Source organism: Acipenser ruthenus, chromosome 60 (genome assembly GCF_902713425.1).
Source record: "Acipenser ruthenus chromosome 60, fAciRut3.2 maternal haplotype, whole genome shotgun sequence".
NCBI classification, from domain to species: Eukaryota; Metazoa; Chordata; class Actinopteri; order Acipenseriformes; family Acipenseridae; genus Acipenser; species Acipenser ruthenus.
In genome coordinates, this window is record NC_081248.1 from 702159 (window position 1) to 717189 (window position 15031).

Below are 15031 nucleotides of genomic sequence, written 5' to 3' on the forward strand. Positions count from 1 at the left end.
TGTAAGTGACTCTGCAGCTGATGCATAGTTCACACACCCTAGTCTCTGTAAGTCGCTTTGGATAAAGGCGTCTGCTAAATAAACAAGTAATAATAATAATAATAATAATAATAATTAACCTCGTTGAATAACAAGCAGGCACAACAACAATTGATTTCTTTATGTTTGCACATATATGCTGACTGGTATCCATTCAATAAAAAGAAACCGACAATTCTCACAATGACAACACCCATCAGCAACTGATATACGAAAGAGAATGCAATCACACGCAGCAAGGCTAGCACAACAGAAATACGCATTAGCAATAGGCTTGTCTGTATGTTTGTTAGTTAATTATTGTACCAACAACACCAAGGCAGTCCAATAGCTCAAAACAAAAAACAGAGTCCTTTATATCCAGTCGTAAAAAAAAAAAACCTGATGCAGCGAGTAATCAAAAAATAAAGAAAAAAGAATGTCTCGAATATGACGACCCCCCCCCCCCCCCCCCAAGTAAAAATTATCAAAAAAAACAAAAAACCGCCAGCGTTAATCCAGCCAGCAATTACGAACAAAAAATAAATCTGTTGTATCTCACCCGATGTTGAGACATGATGATTGGTTTGATTCTGCCGATGCATAATCTCCAGACTAGGAAAAGGAGGTCAGTTCCTGACGTCACACGGGAACAGCAGACAGGTAGGGAAAGCAAGCCGGTCCCCTAAACCCCATCGCCCTCAGAATACACAGAACAGAGAGTGACAGCTAATTGAACGTGACGGCGTAACAATCAAACTGTCGCTGTTTATTAGTATTATTATAACACTGGGTATAGAGCACGGCACTTGATGTCTGGCCAGGCTTTCTGTTGTACAGGTAAGTACAGCAGGTGACACACTTATTATGCCACTTCTTTATTTGTGAAAAAAAACCCACAGAAGACTGGAGTTGTGATGAGAAAAAGACAACAATGCAGAATACCTAATTCCGCGATCAAGGAAAATCAGTAAGTCTAAGCAAACATATCAATTAAAAAATAAATCCCTGTTCTCCTTGAACTAAGCGAACACATTTTCAGATTGGCAGTTGCTACTGACGGCTCTCACCCGAAGAGAAGACAATTATCTTTCATCAGCGCTATCCCAGCAGAGAAAAACATGTAGGAACAATGATTTCTATTACATGAGAGTAGATGTTAAAACTTCATGCTGATTTGAACTCGGCTCTCGCCAAGATAAGCACCAACTAATGACGTAGCTTTACACTAAACTAATGTGATCCATCTGTGTTGCCATCCATTTGCACTTCATTCCATATGATGATGTAGATATCCTTCTGTCTGGTGTTAATGGCTGAAGTGTAATGCTGGCTCCAGGGATCAGCTTATTTGCCTCCCTGGCGCATCAGCACACACAACGGCTGCGATGCTGGCTCCGGGGATCAACCACAGTGCGGTCTCCCCAGCGCATCAGCATGACAACCGCCTGGATTGAGCTAAGTGTAGGGTACATCTCCGGGGTCTTCAAGTGGGCACCTTCCATCCTCAGTGTTTCGTCGACTAGCCCACGACACCTCAAGAGGGCTCGACTGTGATTCTGGCATCCCAGAATCACCCCCCTCTGTCCCCCACTCAACTCAGCCCAGCTTACTTACCTGTACATCAGCGTTTCTTTCTTTCTGTTGTGCTTGAGATCCCCAGCCAGAATCTTTCCGTCTCAACCACAGCCAGTTGCTGCTCCTCTGCTGCTTCAGATAAGTTCTTCACTGTGCGACGCAACTCTTGGCCACTGAACCAGACGTCTCTGAGAAACCGGGTTGTAGAGTGTGCCACAAATCCTCGACAACCCACTTCCACTGGGTAAACCCGGACTCTCCATCCTCGCTGTTCCGCTTTAGTGGCTAGCTGAGCATACCGCAGTTTCTGCCCCTCCAGAAGGTTTTTGGGTTCCCTTAACAGAATAATTCTACTGATTTCAAAGTTTAGGTTAATTTCATTATATACATTATTGAAATGAACAAGCACCAATTAACAAAGCAATTAATTAACAATGAGTTAATTAAAACCAAAAAGTTACAAAGTATTCATCCGCCATCATTACTCTTTTTGGGTGTTTGGTTGATAGTGCAAAAGCAACTGACTGAAGTATGTTCTTGAGACTGAAGGTGACAAAGAACAGACAGTAAAACTATTTTATTTTCTGTTTTCAGGACTGCCTTATCTCGGTGCATTAAACAGGAGATGCCTGAACTGGAGCCTGTCAACATTAAAGAGGAAGTGACTGCACTGAAGCCAGTCCACATTAAAGAGGAGACTGAACTTGAGCCTGTCCACATTAAAGAGGAAGTGACTGCACTGAAGCCAGTCCACATTAAAGAGGAGACTGAACTTGAGCCTGTCCACATTAAAGAGGAAGTGACTGCACTGAAGCCAGTCCACATTAAAGAGGAGACTGAACTGGAACCTGTCCACATTAAAGAAGAGTCTACTGATTTGTTATTAAAACATTCAAAGAACTCATGCCAGTCAAAGATATCACATCATTGTACTGAATGTGGGAAGAGCTTCAGTAAGTTAGGAGACCTAAAAAGACACCAGCGAATTCACACTGGAGATCAACCATACCCCTGCATTGAATGTGGGAAGAGTTTCAGAGTGCTGGGACACCAAAAAACACACCTACTAATTCACACTGGAGAGAAACCATATCACTGTCCTGAATGTGAGAAAAGCTTCAGACGGTTAGAAAACCTAAAAACACACCAGCGAATTCACACTGGAGAGAAGCTGTATTGCTGCACTGAATGTGGGGAGAGTTTCATTGAGTCAGGAACACTAAAGACACACCTACGAATCCACACTGGAGAGAAGCCACATCACTGTACTGACTGTGGGAAGAACTTTAGTATTTTAGGAAGCTGTGACAGTCTGGCTCGCAGTGGTGACGTCACGGACCAGGAAGTAGAAACCAAAACAATGGATGGGCGGTTGAAGCTGAGTGCAACGGCACTCAGCGTATTTATTAATAAACAAAACAAAAGATTTAAACAAACCAACAAAACACAAAACAAAAGGGCACGAGGGCCAAACGAATAAACAAACAAGTAAGTGTCGTGCTGGATACTCCAGCACGTTTTAGCAATTGTTTTTTTAAATGTTGCTCGCTCTCTCCGCTCCCCGTACTCTCCTCTGTACACCCAACCACGAGTGCAGAGAGCTGCAGGTTTATATACTCTGGCTGAGGGATTAACTAGTTGTTAATTATCTTCTTATCCCTCGGCCAGAGTCTGCACGCGTTTGGTAAGGATGCATGACTGTCAGCTAGTTAAATAATCAGTAGCTGATCAGCCATGCATCCTCACAGGGTTTTTAAATATAATAATAAAAGACGCAGCGCTTTTACCCGCGCTGCAAACAAAAATACAAATAATAATACATAGGGGCGGGACACTCCGCCACAGAAGCCTAAAGAGACACCAGCGAATTCACACTGGAGATCGACCATACCTCTGCACTGACTGTGGGAAGAGTTTCATTGACTCAGGAAACCTAAAATCACACCAACGAATTCATACTGGAGAGAAGCCGTATCACTGTACTGAATGTGGGAAGAGTTCTCATCTGAATGTTCTGTGATTTTCCTGTGTTTAAAGGCTTTTCACATTCTTGCCTGGCCTGAGATGCCTCCATGTGTGACAATCATGATAAGAAACTGTTTTTTTCATGACCCGAAGAGCAGTTGTGACCTCAGGTGGATGACCCTTGTTTATGTAGGAGTTGTTTCTACTTAAAAAAGCAGATTTTAATCATAGGTGTGAATCAAAATCAACCCAGCTAAAACTGTCTCTAAACCACTGTGCTTTTGATGCGGGGTGCCTGCTGGCGCGCCTCCAGTAAAGGGGGGCTGACTGTTCATTGGTGGAGGTAGGAGAAGGTAGGACAGTAACCTGCCCAGTATATTAACCCGTTGCGGTCCATGTCGGACCCTGTCCCACATCATCAAAAAGACGCAAAAAATGGGTTTCTAGTCGTTTTTTCTCTGGAAAGCCGAGAAAACCATTCAAATTTTTTTTCTCTACAAAACTCAGAAAAACAAAAAATACTACCCTGAGCCTCCAGGTGGCACTATCCCAAATGTGACAGGATGACAGAGGTTGAGACTCAGAGACAGTGTGAAAAGTTCAAAACAAAGCTTTTAATTCACCAAAAACACAAAATAAACTGGCACGAGGGCCAAACAAAAAGGTTTCAAACAGAAATAATAGACAAAATGAAACTTAAACAAAATAAGGCTTCCAGGCTTGGGGTTACCTTCGCTGGATTCAAAAACCTGCACACACAGAAAAACACTCTTGCTTCCTCAGCTACTCCTCCTTGTGGAACGCTCACCCTACTGGGAGGCTGCCTCCTTTTATGCCAGGTGGCTGAGTGCTAATTGAATAATTGATTCATTGATTGCTCCCACCTGACGCAATCAACCTGGGCAGCGAGGAGAATTTAACCCTATCCCTGCCGATATTTCCAAGGGCCCTGCTCTGCCACAGTCACTAAGATTGTAAATCTATCTTTCAATACATTCATTGTTTGAACCTTTTATGTAAACTGACATTTTCATTGAGACAAATCTTAAATATATAAAATAAGTTTATTTAATGTGTATTTGCCATAATTTTACTTCCATACATTTTGTATGTTCATTTTTAGATACAATATTCAGTATAGTGGGTTGCTGTGAGTCAGAGTAATAGTAATGCTGAAACTTCTAGAAACCAGTGCATGCGTTCTTCTAATCCCTTATACCATTCGATTGGATTCAAGTCAGGACTTTGACTGGGCCACTCAAGAACATTAATTCTCTTCTTGTTCAACCACTCCAGTGTGTCTTTGGCTTTGTGCTTCGGGTCATTGTCCTGCTGAAATGTGAATTTCCTCCCCAGTTTCAGAGTCTTGGCTGACTCAAACACGTTTTCAAGGATTCGCCTGTACTTTGCACCATCCATTCTCCCCTCTATCCTGACAAGCTTCCCAGTCCCTGCTGAAGAGAAGCATCCCCATAACATTTTGTGACCTTTCAAAACAAATCATTTGCACCTGAGCTGATTTAGGGCTGCAGTAGCAAAGGGGTTGAATACTTATGCAACTGAGATTAATCTGTTTTTCTCTGTAAATCTTACTTATTTATATTCTATGCATTTTTTAACTTTATCAGTGTGGAGTAGTTTGTGTAGATTCTGAATGTAAAGTCTAATTTGAAAGCGTCGTGGAGTACGCTCAGGTGCCAACAAAATGTGAAAAGTTTGCAGGGGGGTGAATACTTCTGCAAACTACTGTGTAAACATATATACTGTGTAAGATAATCACGGTCCGTGAATGTGTAGCGGAAACTGCAACTTTTAACACAAACCACAACTTTTGATAGTTGCCGCAACTTTTAACGTGACTATAATGTTTCTATTACTGTTATGTAATTTCGTTGTAAAATAATGCTGAAAAATAAGCAAACAGAAAAGGAAACTTCACTCTCACATTGTCTTTTGCTAGTGGGGGATTGCTATGCCTTGTCATCCTCTCTAACCAATCAGTGATCTTCTTTCCTGTTGCTATGGTTTCTATATAATGTGTGTGTCAACAGGGGACTGCTGCGATGATGATGTGGATGCGTGATTGACAGGAGACCGAGACTGGAAGGTTGGGACTGACATGCCCGGCAGGCGTGCAGGTTTATTTACATACAGTACATACACAACCTCACGTCACACTGCCAGTAATGGTGGCTCACGTGGGACATACGGCCCGGCGTACAAAAGGCAAAATGAACACTGTACAAAAACTAAAAACAAAATGGTGCCGTGCAGATCCCGCTGCTACACGTGTCTGCTATCCAGAAACTAGCCCCTTGTCCCTTGACAGCAGCAGCGCTCTGCGCCCTACGGCTTTTCAGCAGCCGTGATCTGTATAATCAGGACCCTTTTAATCCTGACGCTCTGCTGGACCACGCCCACCTGCTGATTAGGAGTGCGCAGCTGCTTAACACACACACGCACACGCACACGCACACGCACACACACGCACAGCTCGTTCCCACAACCAAACACAGCAGGCAGGCTGCTACACACACAGCATCAGGTTCCCCATTAAAACCAATCCCATTCTTATTTATACAATCCCAACACTCTTACTTACAACAAATAATCATAGATCATAGAAGCCCCCTCCTTATGGCCAGGTCTCCAGCCCTGCTACAATATAAAAAAAAAAAATGTGCCAACTGGGAATCTTGTTTGCATTCACAGAACAAAACGTTTGCGTTCATGATCACCGAGTCACTCTGTGCCAATCATTGAAATGATCGATGCAGCAGAATCCGGGGTTGCCACGGCAGCCGCTGCACATTTTCCTCGTATCCTTTCGGGTTTGGTTTTCATAGCAGACCCTGCACCTTTTCTGTGGCCTCCGTTTAGCCTGCGTGGGAGGAATCGAAACGAACGCGTGTAGGGGAGCGTCCGCTGCAGGCGTCGCGGGACGTTCTCTTGCGGTGGAAAGCTGCTTCAAGCCCGCGTATCCGGCGCTGTGCTTCGTAAGCATTTCATCGCAGCACTGCAAGAGGTACTCCAAGTAGGGCTTCTTCCCCTTCCCCATGCGCAGCTGGTACAAGACTCGACCATTCAGCATCATCCGTGCGATGAAGTGGATGCCTAGCTTTTTGAACCAGACCAGAGATTTTCTGCAAGGGTCGTACGTCTCCAAATCCTGATCGCAGGCACCCACCGCTCCCAGCAGCGCACTGTATTTTTCGATGTGGAATGGCTTGCTGTAACCCACCCTTGCTCCCCCGGTTAGGACACGGGTCTTTTGAACAAATCCAGCTGCATACTTGGTAGTCAGAATATTTACATCTGCCTTATCCCGCCACCTAACCAGCAGCAAGTCACGGTTTCTAACAAAACGCGTCTCTCCTTTGTCGAGTTTTTCTTCTACAGCTTCCTTTGGCACCCCCACATCCAATCGAACACTCCCAGTGACGTGTGTCTTCTGGGTAAGCAGGAATGAAGCGAGCCTGGCGGACACGTGCCAACTGCCGACAACAATGTGACGCCCTTGATTTAGCACACGATCTGCCAGACACACAACAATCCTCTCGGGTGCGCCCAGTTCGCTTGCCCCTGGGTAACGCGAGACAACGTCGTCTTCATCCCGGTCGATGCGTATTTGAAAATCCCATGTGTAACCCCTTAGCCTCTGATCACCGGGACACAGGCAGAACAGTTTCATTCCGGATCGAGTCCTTTTCATTTTGATATATTTCCGCAGGGCGAGCACCTCATTAATGGCGACATGCTGTCCCGGGTCGATCGATTCCATTGACGTCTTTCTGATCATGGACAGGAACGGCTCCAGTCTGGTACGCGGCTGGCCCTTTCGTACCTGATCCGGTTCAGAGAAACGCAAAAACTTCATGATGCTCAGAAAGCGGTTTCTGCTCATGACTTCTTTACAGAAGACAGGGGGGCCTCGCATTAAAATGCTCTGTGACCAGTAGGCGGCCATGCATGGTAGCTGGTTTATGCCCATCAAGAACACAAGAGCAAGAAAAACGTACATCTCATCAGGTAGCACATCGCGCCACTTCAGTCCGAAGGCCTTCCTCTGTTTATCTGGCTTGCTTGTGAAGTACTCAGCTGCGCGTTTGTTGGTGCAAGTGCAAAGGAAGGAGATCACTTTCTCAGGCAGAAACGCTTGGAAGCATTCCAGTGACGAACTCAAACTTTCCACGGCAGGGTGTATATCTGGATGCTCCGGTGCAAAATCAAACGTTGGGGGACTGTAATCTGTGTACGGTTCTGTAACTGGCACCCAGCCCAGTTCAGAGATCTCTTTAATGTGGACAGGCTCCAGTTCAGAGGCCTCCTCTTTAATTTGGACAGGCTCCAGTTCAGAGATCTCTTTAATGAGGACAGGCTCCAGTTCAGAGATCTCTTTAATGTGGACAGGCTCCAGTTCAGAGATCTCTTTAATGTGGACAGGCTCCAGTTCAGAGATCTCTTTAATGTGGACAGGCTCCAGTTCAGAGATCTCTTTAATGTGGACAGGCTCCAGTTCAGAGGCCTCCTCTTTAATGTGGACAAGCTCCAGTTCAGAGATCTCTTTAATGTGGACAGGCTCCAGTTCAGAGGCCTCCTCTTTAATGTGGACAAGCTCCAGTTCAGAGATCTCTTTAATGTGGACAGGCTCCAGTTCAGAGATCTCTTTAATGTGGACAGGCTCCAGTTCAGAGATCTCTTTAATGTGGACAGGCTCCAGTTCAGAGGCCTCCTCTTTAATGTGGACAGGCTCCAGTTCAGAGATCTCTTTAATGTGGACAGGCTCCAGTTCAGAGATCTCTTTAATGTGGACAGGCTCCAGTTCAGAGGCCTCCTCTTTAATTTGGACAGGTATCACATCCAGCACCTCCTCTTTAATGCTATCAGACTGCATCTTTGATCCTTGCCTTGCATGAAGTTTCTTTGTGGTGCCTCCAAAGCAGTGCCTGACCTGTAAGAATAAAGTGTGAATAATTATTCTCTCTGTCATTTTCTCCCTCAAGTTCAGAAGTTCTGGACAAACCAACATGACACCGAATTTGAGAAGTGATACTTAAATTTATGATTATGGAGTTTGATACATGTGGACGAGGTGATAGAACACCCTGTGATTTAACCAAGGGGCAATTGAAAAGAAAAAAGGGTGGCAACTGTGGCAGGATGTAAATCAATGAACCCATAGGGAGTGGACAGTGTGCGGTTTATTTAAAATCTTCTGATTGGTTAGAAGGTAATGTTATGAGTGTGGGGGCAGGCCGTTCCCCTTAACTAAAACTTTTACTAATGAATGAAAACTACTGACCTGAAAAAATGATCAAGTTTTGCAATTCTTTTGCAGATTGTGCAAGGCTTTCTACTTTTCTTCTGAAATTGATGTGCTTGAAAGGCAGGGCTCCAGACAAACTTTTTCCCATGGTTTCAATGGTTTTAAATAGACATATACTGAGCATCAAAAGAAATGTATCACTTATATTTGGAAAAAAATCACTAGATAACCATCAGCTATCGGCAAAGAAAATCTTATCTGTGCACCCCTAATTTCCATGTTTGTTTTATTAGAAGTGTTTAAAGTTAAATTTCTGTTTTTGTTTGCTTGTTCAGCTACAAAAAGGCACAAGAAAACCTCATGTTATTACTTTATGAATACGTGTCTATGGCTGCTGTTTACTGTGAAGAAACAGCAATGGCAAGGAATGAATAAAAAGTAAAAAATTAATTAAATGCGTTGTCAACTTTATGTACTATTTATTTCAGGAATAATCAAAACAGTGTTTAACTTATTATTTTATTATTATTTATTTCTTAGCAGACGCCCTTATCCAGGACGACTTACAATTGTTACAAGATATCACATTATTTTTACATACAATTCCCCATTTATACAGTTGGGTTTTTATTGGAGCAATATAGGTAAAGTACTTTGCTCAAGGGTACAGCAGCAGTGTCCCCCACCTGGGATTGAACCCACGACCCTCTGGTCAAGAGTCCAAGGCCCTAACCACTACTCCACACTGCTGCCCCACACTTTCTACATGTTAACCACTCCCTAATCCATGTGCATGCATTTCCTTGAATCCCTACTGCGTTCAGTTTGAGAATTAATCTTTTATGCAGGACTTTACTCCTGGGATAGTTTTCTATTTCAACGTGTTACATATTGTAGGTCTTGCTGTAAAATAAAGGCACACACACAGGGGCCACGCCCCCCTGGCCCTGCTGCTATGCTGTCTCTGCCTGCGTACAGAGCAATGTAATGGCTTTTATTACTTTTTGAAAAACGAACGAATATCTGAACGAATTTATTTAACTTATGAGCGAATATCCGAACATGAAAGTCTGTGCAACACAAAGTTTGAAAAATAAAGTTCATGATGTGATGTTCATCCCACTCTTATCATGTGCTCTAGAGTCACAATGACATAGACTTATTAAAGGGAAGATCACTTTTCATGTTGCAGGCACTTGAAGCTCATACTCCATGCATGGTAACGCTGCGAAGGAGGACGGACACAAAGCATGAAAAGTGCCCAAAAAATTACAATTGTGTTAAAATTGTGTGCATGACTTGTTATTTATTGACATTATTATGAAAGAGTCAAATATGGAAGTCCAAGGTATTCCTTACGATGCTTTAATCAGAGGTTTTGTTGCTTGCACACAACTATCAGACTCCTTTATCCAAGGCGACTGTGTGTTTTATCTAACTTTAATATTTATTCTCAAAGAAATCAAGCTGCAACTTGTAAATTTACTCAAACATTTACACATGTGTAAAGTTTCCATTAGCATGGAAATGCCTATACTTTTGCCTATTTTTTTTCCAGTGTAATGTCTATCTGGGCAGTCTCTTTTTTTTTAATGAGGAAATTGATCAAAAGTACAGATAAAAATACGCTGGGTCCTGACTCCTGTATTTGTGCTAAACGAGCATGACTGTACAGTACAGGGCTTCTGAAACCGCTAAAACACCCGATACAAAAAAAAAAAAAGGGTGGATAGCCAATAAACACCAGAAAACACTGGAAAAAACTGTGGAAATGATTCATCTATTCACGTTGACTTTACCCCCTTTTCACATTTAAAAAAATAAAACCTACTACAAAAATAATAATAAATACATTTCCCAGTGCTGCTGAGCAATGTCCCGCCTTCCTGACTTGTATCTATCAGTGATTCGTTCTGAATACTTTAATCCCGCCCCAACTACTGAGTGACAGCCCATTCCTGCATTTCTATTGGACACTGCGCTTGCAAGATTTAAAACGAGATTACAATCAGGATGGAGGCTTGTTAGTGGGATTTCAAGTTGTATTACAGTTAAGATACAGAGGATTTAAAACAGAATTGTGGAGAAATGTACAGAAATGCCTCCAGAGAAAACCCCCAGAAGAATGTGCCGTGACCATCGGGATTTCACTGTGGAAGACAGCAAAGGAAAGAAGGTACAGCTTAAGTGTGCAAGTACTGTCCAGTTACGATACATATTGTGACACACACAAAAAACACTCAAGCATACTCATTTCATACAGTATATCAAAAACGAAAGCCCCGAAAAAAACGATTTACATAAAACTCGAAAATAGATACAAATAAGCACCGAAAAATACAATTAATAAAAACAGAAGCCCTCATTATAATATAGTGTGAGGTCATGTGCCCGTCCCGTCCCCTCTGTACTTGTTGATTATGCTTCAGATACCACACCCTGAGCTATTTCACTCACAATGTTTTTCCTTCTTTATGCAAGTCAAGGTTGTTATAAGAGTAGAAAACACTAATGGAGGCTTTGAGTAAATTGTTGATGCTCATAATGCACCAGAGTAGAAAAATGCAACATGTCTAAGACTTTTGCACAGGAGTGTATCTATAGACACACATACATACATACATTTCCCCTTCTCTTGGCTTAGCTGTGTTCTTGAAAATTGTACTTTCAGTAAAATTGCGCCACTTATTTTAAATACACAATATTTCATGACTTGTGATAGAACAAATTGTTTTATGTTGCTAGCGAATTACAGTGCACAGTTGATTGTGTTTCACACACAGCATGTATCAGTTCGGTGAATGCTGTATATAAGCAACACATGTGCAGATTTGTGATTGACTCTGTCATACCTCAGCAGCAGTATTAACAGGCACCAAAGTCAGATGCTCTACATTGGCCTTTTTAAATAACGTTACTAGAAGCAAGAGCCACATTTGTGTTTTGCAACTCTGTGCACAGATCTAGTCGTCCAACGCTGTGGCCCTCCCACCCTTTTTTTAATTTATTTTGTTATCCTTCACGGCACCTCTGGCACACAATGTTTACTTGCGGTTTATACTTTTACCTCGTGGACTGTTTGTTCCAAATAAAAGTGCATTGTCAAAATAATACTGTTATTTATTCCTGAAAACCGTCACATTCTGAGTGAAACACGGTAAGAAAATTAATTTGAACTTTTGAGGCGGCAAAAAGTCTGTTGTATATGATCCTCACTGAGAATGCAGGGTCAATTGCACTGAACCGAAAGCAGCGTACTAACTGGGGATGATCCCGTGGTTAGTACGCAGCTCCGTACTAAACTAGTACGCAAGTTAAATACCAATTGCAACGAATTTGGCGGCTGAAGTTAGTCCCCAGCTGCGTACTAAAAAAGGTCTCAATTGCAACGAACCCAAAAATAACTGCTGCTGCCCTCTAGAGGATACTAAGTACGGGACTAACTTAGTCTAACTCTTGCTATGGACTAGAATTTTAGTATCGTACTAAGCGGAATAGTGGAAGACATGTGAAAGTCCCAGGATGTACTGGCAGTTTATTTTTGCTGAAAAAATAATGTGTGCATATAATATACACACACACATATATATAATCTGCTGCCTGTACGGATATTGTAACAGTAAAATAAAATCACATTACGACTACAATACTGTTAAATACTAATAATGAAGGAAGGTGTCGGCAGCATTACAGTCATGCATGTAGAGCCTGTAGTATGTGATAGTAGCTTTCACATTTGAGAGACGACGGGGGGGTGGGGTGGGGGGGGGGGGGGGGGGGGGGGTACGATGGCCCTGAAGTGCAAAACACAACAACATTAAGGAAATCGCAATGACATTAAGGAAATCACAACGACATTAAGGAAAACGCTGCAACATTAACTTCAAACCAGAATGGGTAGGTACATAGGAAAAGAGTTTCCACATCACTGATAGGAGGAACAACCTGTCAATCGCTGTGCTGTGGAACTGTGTGATGAACACAGTCCATATTAATACAATATAATTTTCCTGCGCTTTGTCCTTAGTATCATGTAAGGTGTGTTTATATATCTATCTATCTATGATAGATAGATAGATAGATAGATAGATAGATAGATAGATAGATATATAAACACACCTTACATGATACTAAGGACAAAGCGCAGGAAAATTATATTGTATTAATATGGACTGTGTTCATCACACAGTTCCACAGCACAGTGATTGACAGGTTGTTCCTCCTATCAGTGATGTGGAACCCCTTTTCCTATGTACCTACCCATTCTGGTTTGAAGTTAATGTTGCAGCGTTTTCCTTAATGTTGTTGTGTTTTGCACTTCAGGGCCACCGTAGGGGGGGCAGCCAGTCTTTTCTTTCCCTTTAATTTGAGGGGACTCGACACGGGTGGATCTTAGGGGCGAGCAGGGATATTGAGGAGTAGGAACACAGTGGGTAGAATGTGAGTTAAGTGTTATTTTACATAGTAGGACCTGGGGGCACTTTGAAAAATAAAATAAACAGTGCTCTTCTTAGGGTGTTTCTAGAAGTGATTATCTATGATACTTATTCGGAACACCACCCCTTCCCTGTTTTGTACTTGTTCTGGTCCAATGAGAGCGGTGTCGAAACAGCTCGTGTGTGTTGAGTGTCAGAAACCAGCTTTGCTAGTTTATTTCATGGCGTTGCACTTGGCTGAGTATTTTACAGGCAGTCCGTGTGCCCTGATAGGGAGTATTTTACCATGCTTATATATCTTAAATAAATAAATAAATAAATTACTGCGTGCATAAATGTTAGAGACGAATTAATATTTATGTATAAATGTCGGCCTATTTGTAACATTGTAAAAAATTATTATTAGCTCATAATCTCGTAAAATACATACATTACTGTTACAAATATTTCAAATGTTCTGATTCAGAGCCACCCCGGCTTGCGCCGTGTCTGGCTCCGTGTAAAAGGATGAAGCGGTTCTGATAATGAATGAATGATTCAGAGCCCCTTTCAGTTCCTGTTTGGTAACAACAACAACGCTTGATCCTTAGTACCGTACTAAATCTGGGGATCAGCTAGTCTCCAACTTCGTTCTGCTTGTTTTTTCGATGCAATCGGTACTAACTTAGTACGCAGCTGGGGATGATGATCCCGAGATGGTACCGTACTAGCTAGTACGCAGCTCCGTACTAACTCTGCAAGTTCGTTGCAATTGACCCGCAGAGACTGCAACTGAGGGGGGTGTGAATACAAACAACCGCGCCGGCACTGCCACGCCGCTTCAGAAACATAACACATATCAAAACAATGCGCTCCTACCCCACAACAACACGACCTTTACAGAGCAAAACCACAAGACACGTTTCTGTAGTTTTAAAACACATTGTACAACTCAATGCAGACTCGCTTACCTCCTGTCTCCTCTCCCTCAGTGTCTGAACGGGTCTGCCTTCCACAGGACCGGGGAGGCGCTGCGGGACGAGGAATATACCAATCGCAGAATACAGTGGCTGCGTTCACGATACGCAGACTTTGCTAAATCTGCGCAGATTTTGCGGAAAACCTGTCCTTCCAAATTCATAGCCTGTGTGAACTCACCCGGAAAAGACGTCACCAGGTCACGCATCCACGGGTTTAAAAGTCTGCAGAGCCGCGCAGCTTCTCAAGAGGTCCTGCGCTGGAGCAGCCGCGGCTCAAAACAAGAGAGGAGAGCTGGCTGACAAAGAAGTGTGTAGACAAGCAGATCCAATCCTCACTCCATGTGCTACTGCCACCGAGTCAGGGGTGTGAATCACCTTCGAATCGTCTTCTTCTTCTGGTTAATCTGTAGGGCGCATTCCATCTATTATTTTAGATGATTAGCGCCCTGTATCTGTAGTCCTTTGTCATTGTTTTATTTCTCTGTCATCTTTATTTATTATAACTTCCCTTCTTGTCCTGTTTCCTTTATATATTTCATCAGTATCTTTTCTCTATTCAGTCTCCCGTCCTCTTTCCCAGCAAGTTCTTTATATTGACTTCATGTACCTCCATTTCTCTCAGCCTCCTCTCCATTTTCCTTCTCTGCTCCTCATATTTCTTACACTTTAATAAATAATGTTCTTCTGTTTCAGCTACTTTACATTTTTCACACTTTCCATCTTCATGTTTCCCCAGTCTTAAAAGATGTTTATTTAAAGAACTCTGCCCGATCCTTAACCTATCCAACGCTCTTTCCTCTTTCCTTCCC

General features: G+C 42.7%; 1 protein-coding gene across 2 annotated transcripts; it reads right to left on the bottom strand.

Annotated features, from left to right (window-relative positions):
- Positions 1-5399: 5399 nt before the first annotated feature.
- Positions 5400-14619, bottom strand: LOC131725059 (piggyBac transposable element-derived protein 4-like). Of its 2 annotated transcripts, XM_059018501.1 has the most exons (3): positions 14401-14619; positions 14214-14273; positions 5400-8512 (listed from the first exon to the last, which is right to left on the bottom strand). In XM_059018501.1, exon 3 carries the CDS (start codon positions 8453-8455, stop codon positions 6296-6298), a length of 2160 nt encoding a protein of 719 aa, XP_058874484.1. In that variant the 5' UTR covers positions 8456-8512; positions 14214-14273; positions 14401-14619; the 3' UTR covers positions 5400-6295. The 2 variants fall into 2 exon arrangements, with proteins under 2 accessions (XP_058874484.1, XP_058874485.1); XM_059018502.1 differs by lacking the exon at positions 14214-14273.
- Positions 14620-15031: the final 412 nt, after the last annotated feature.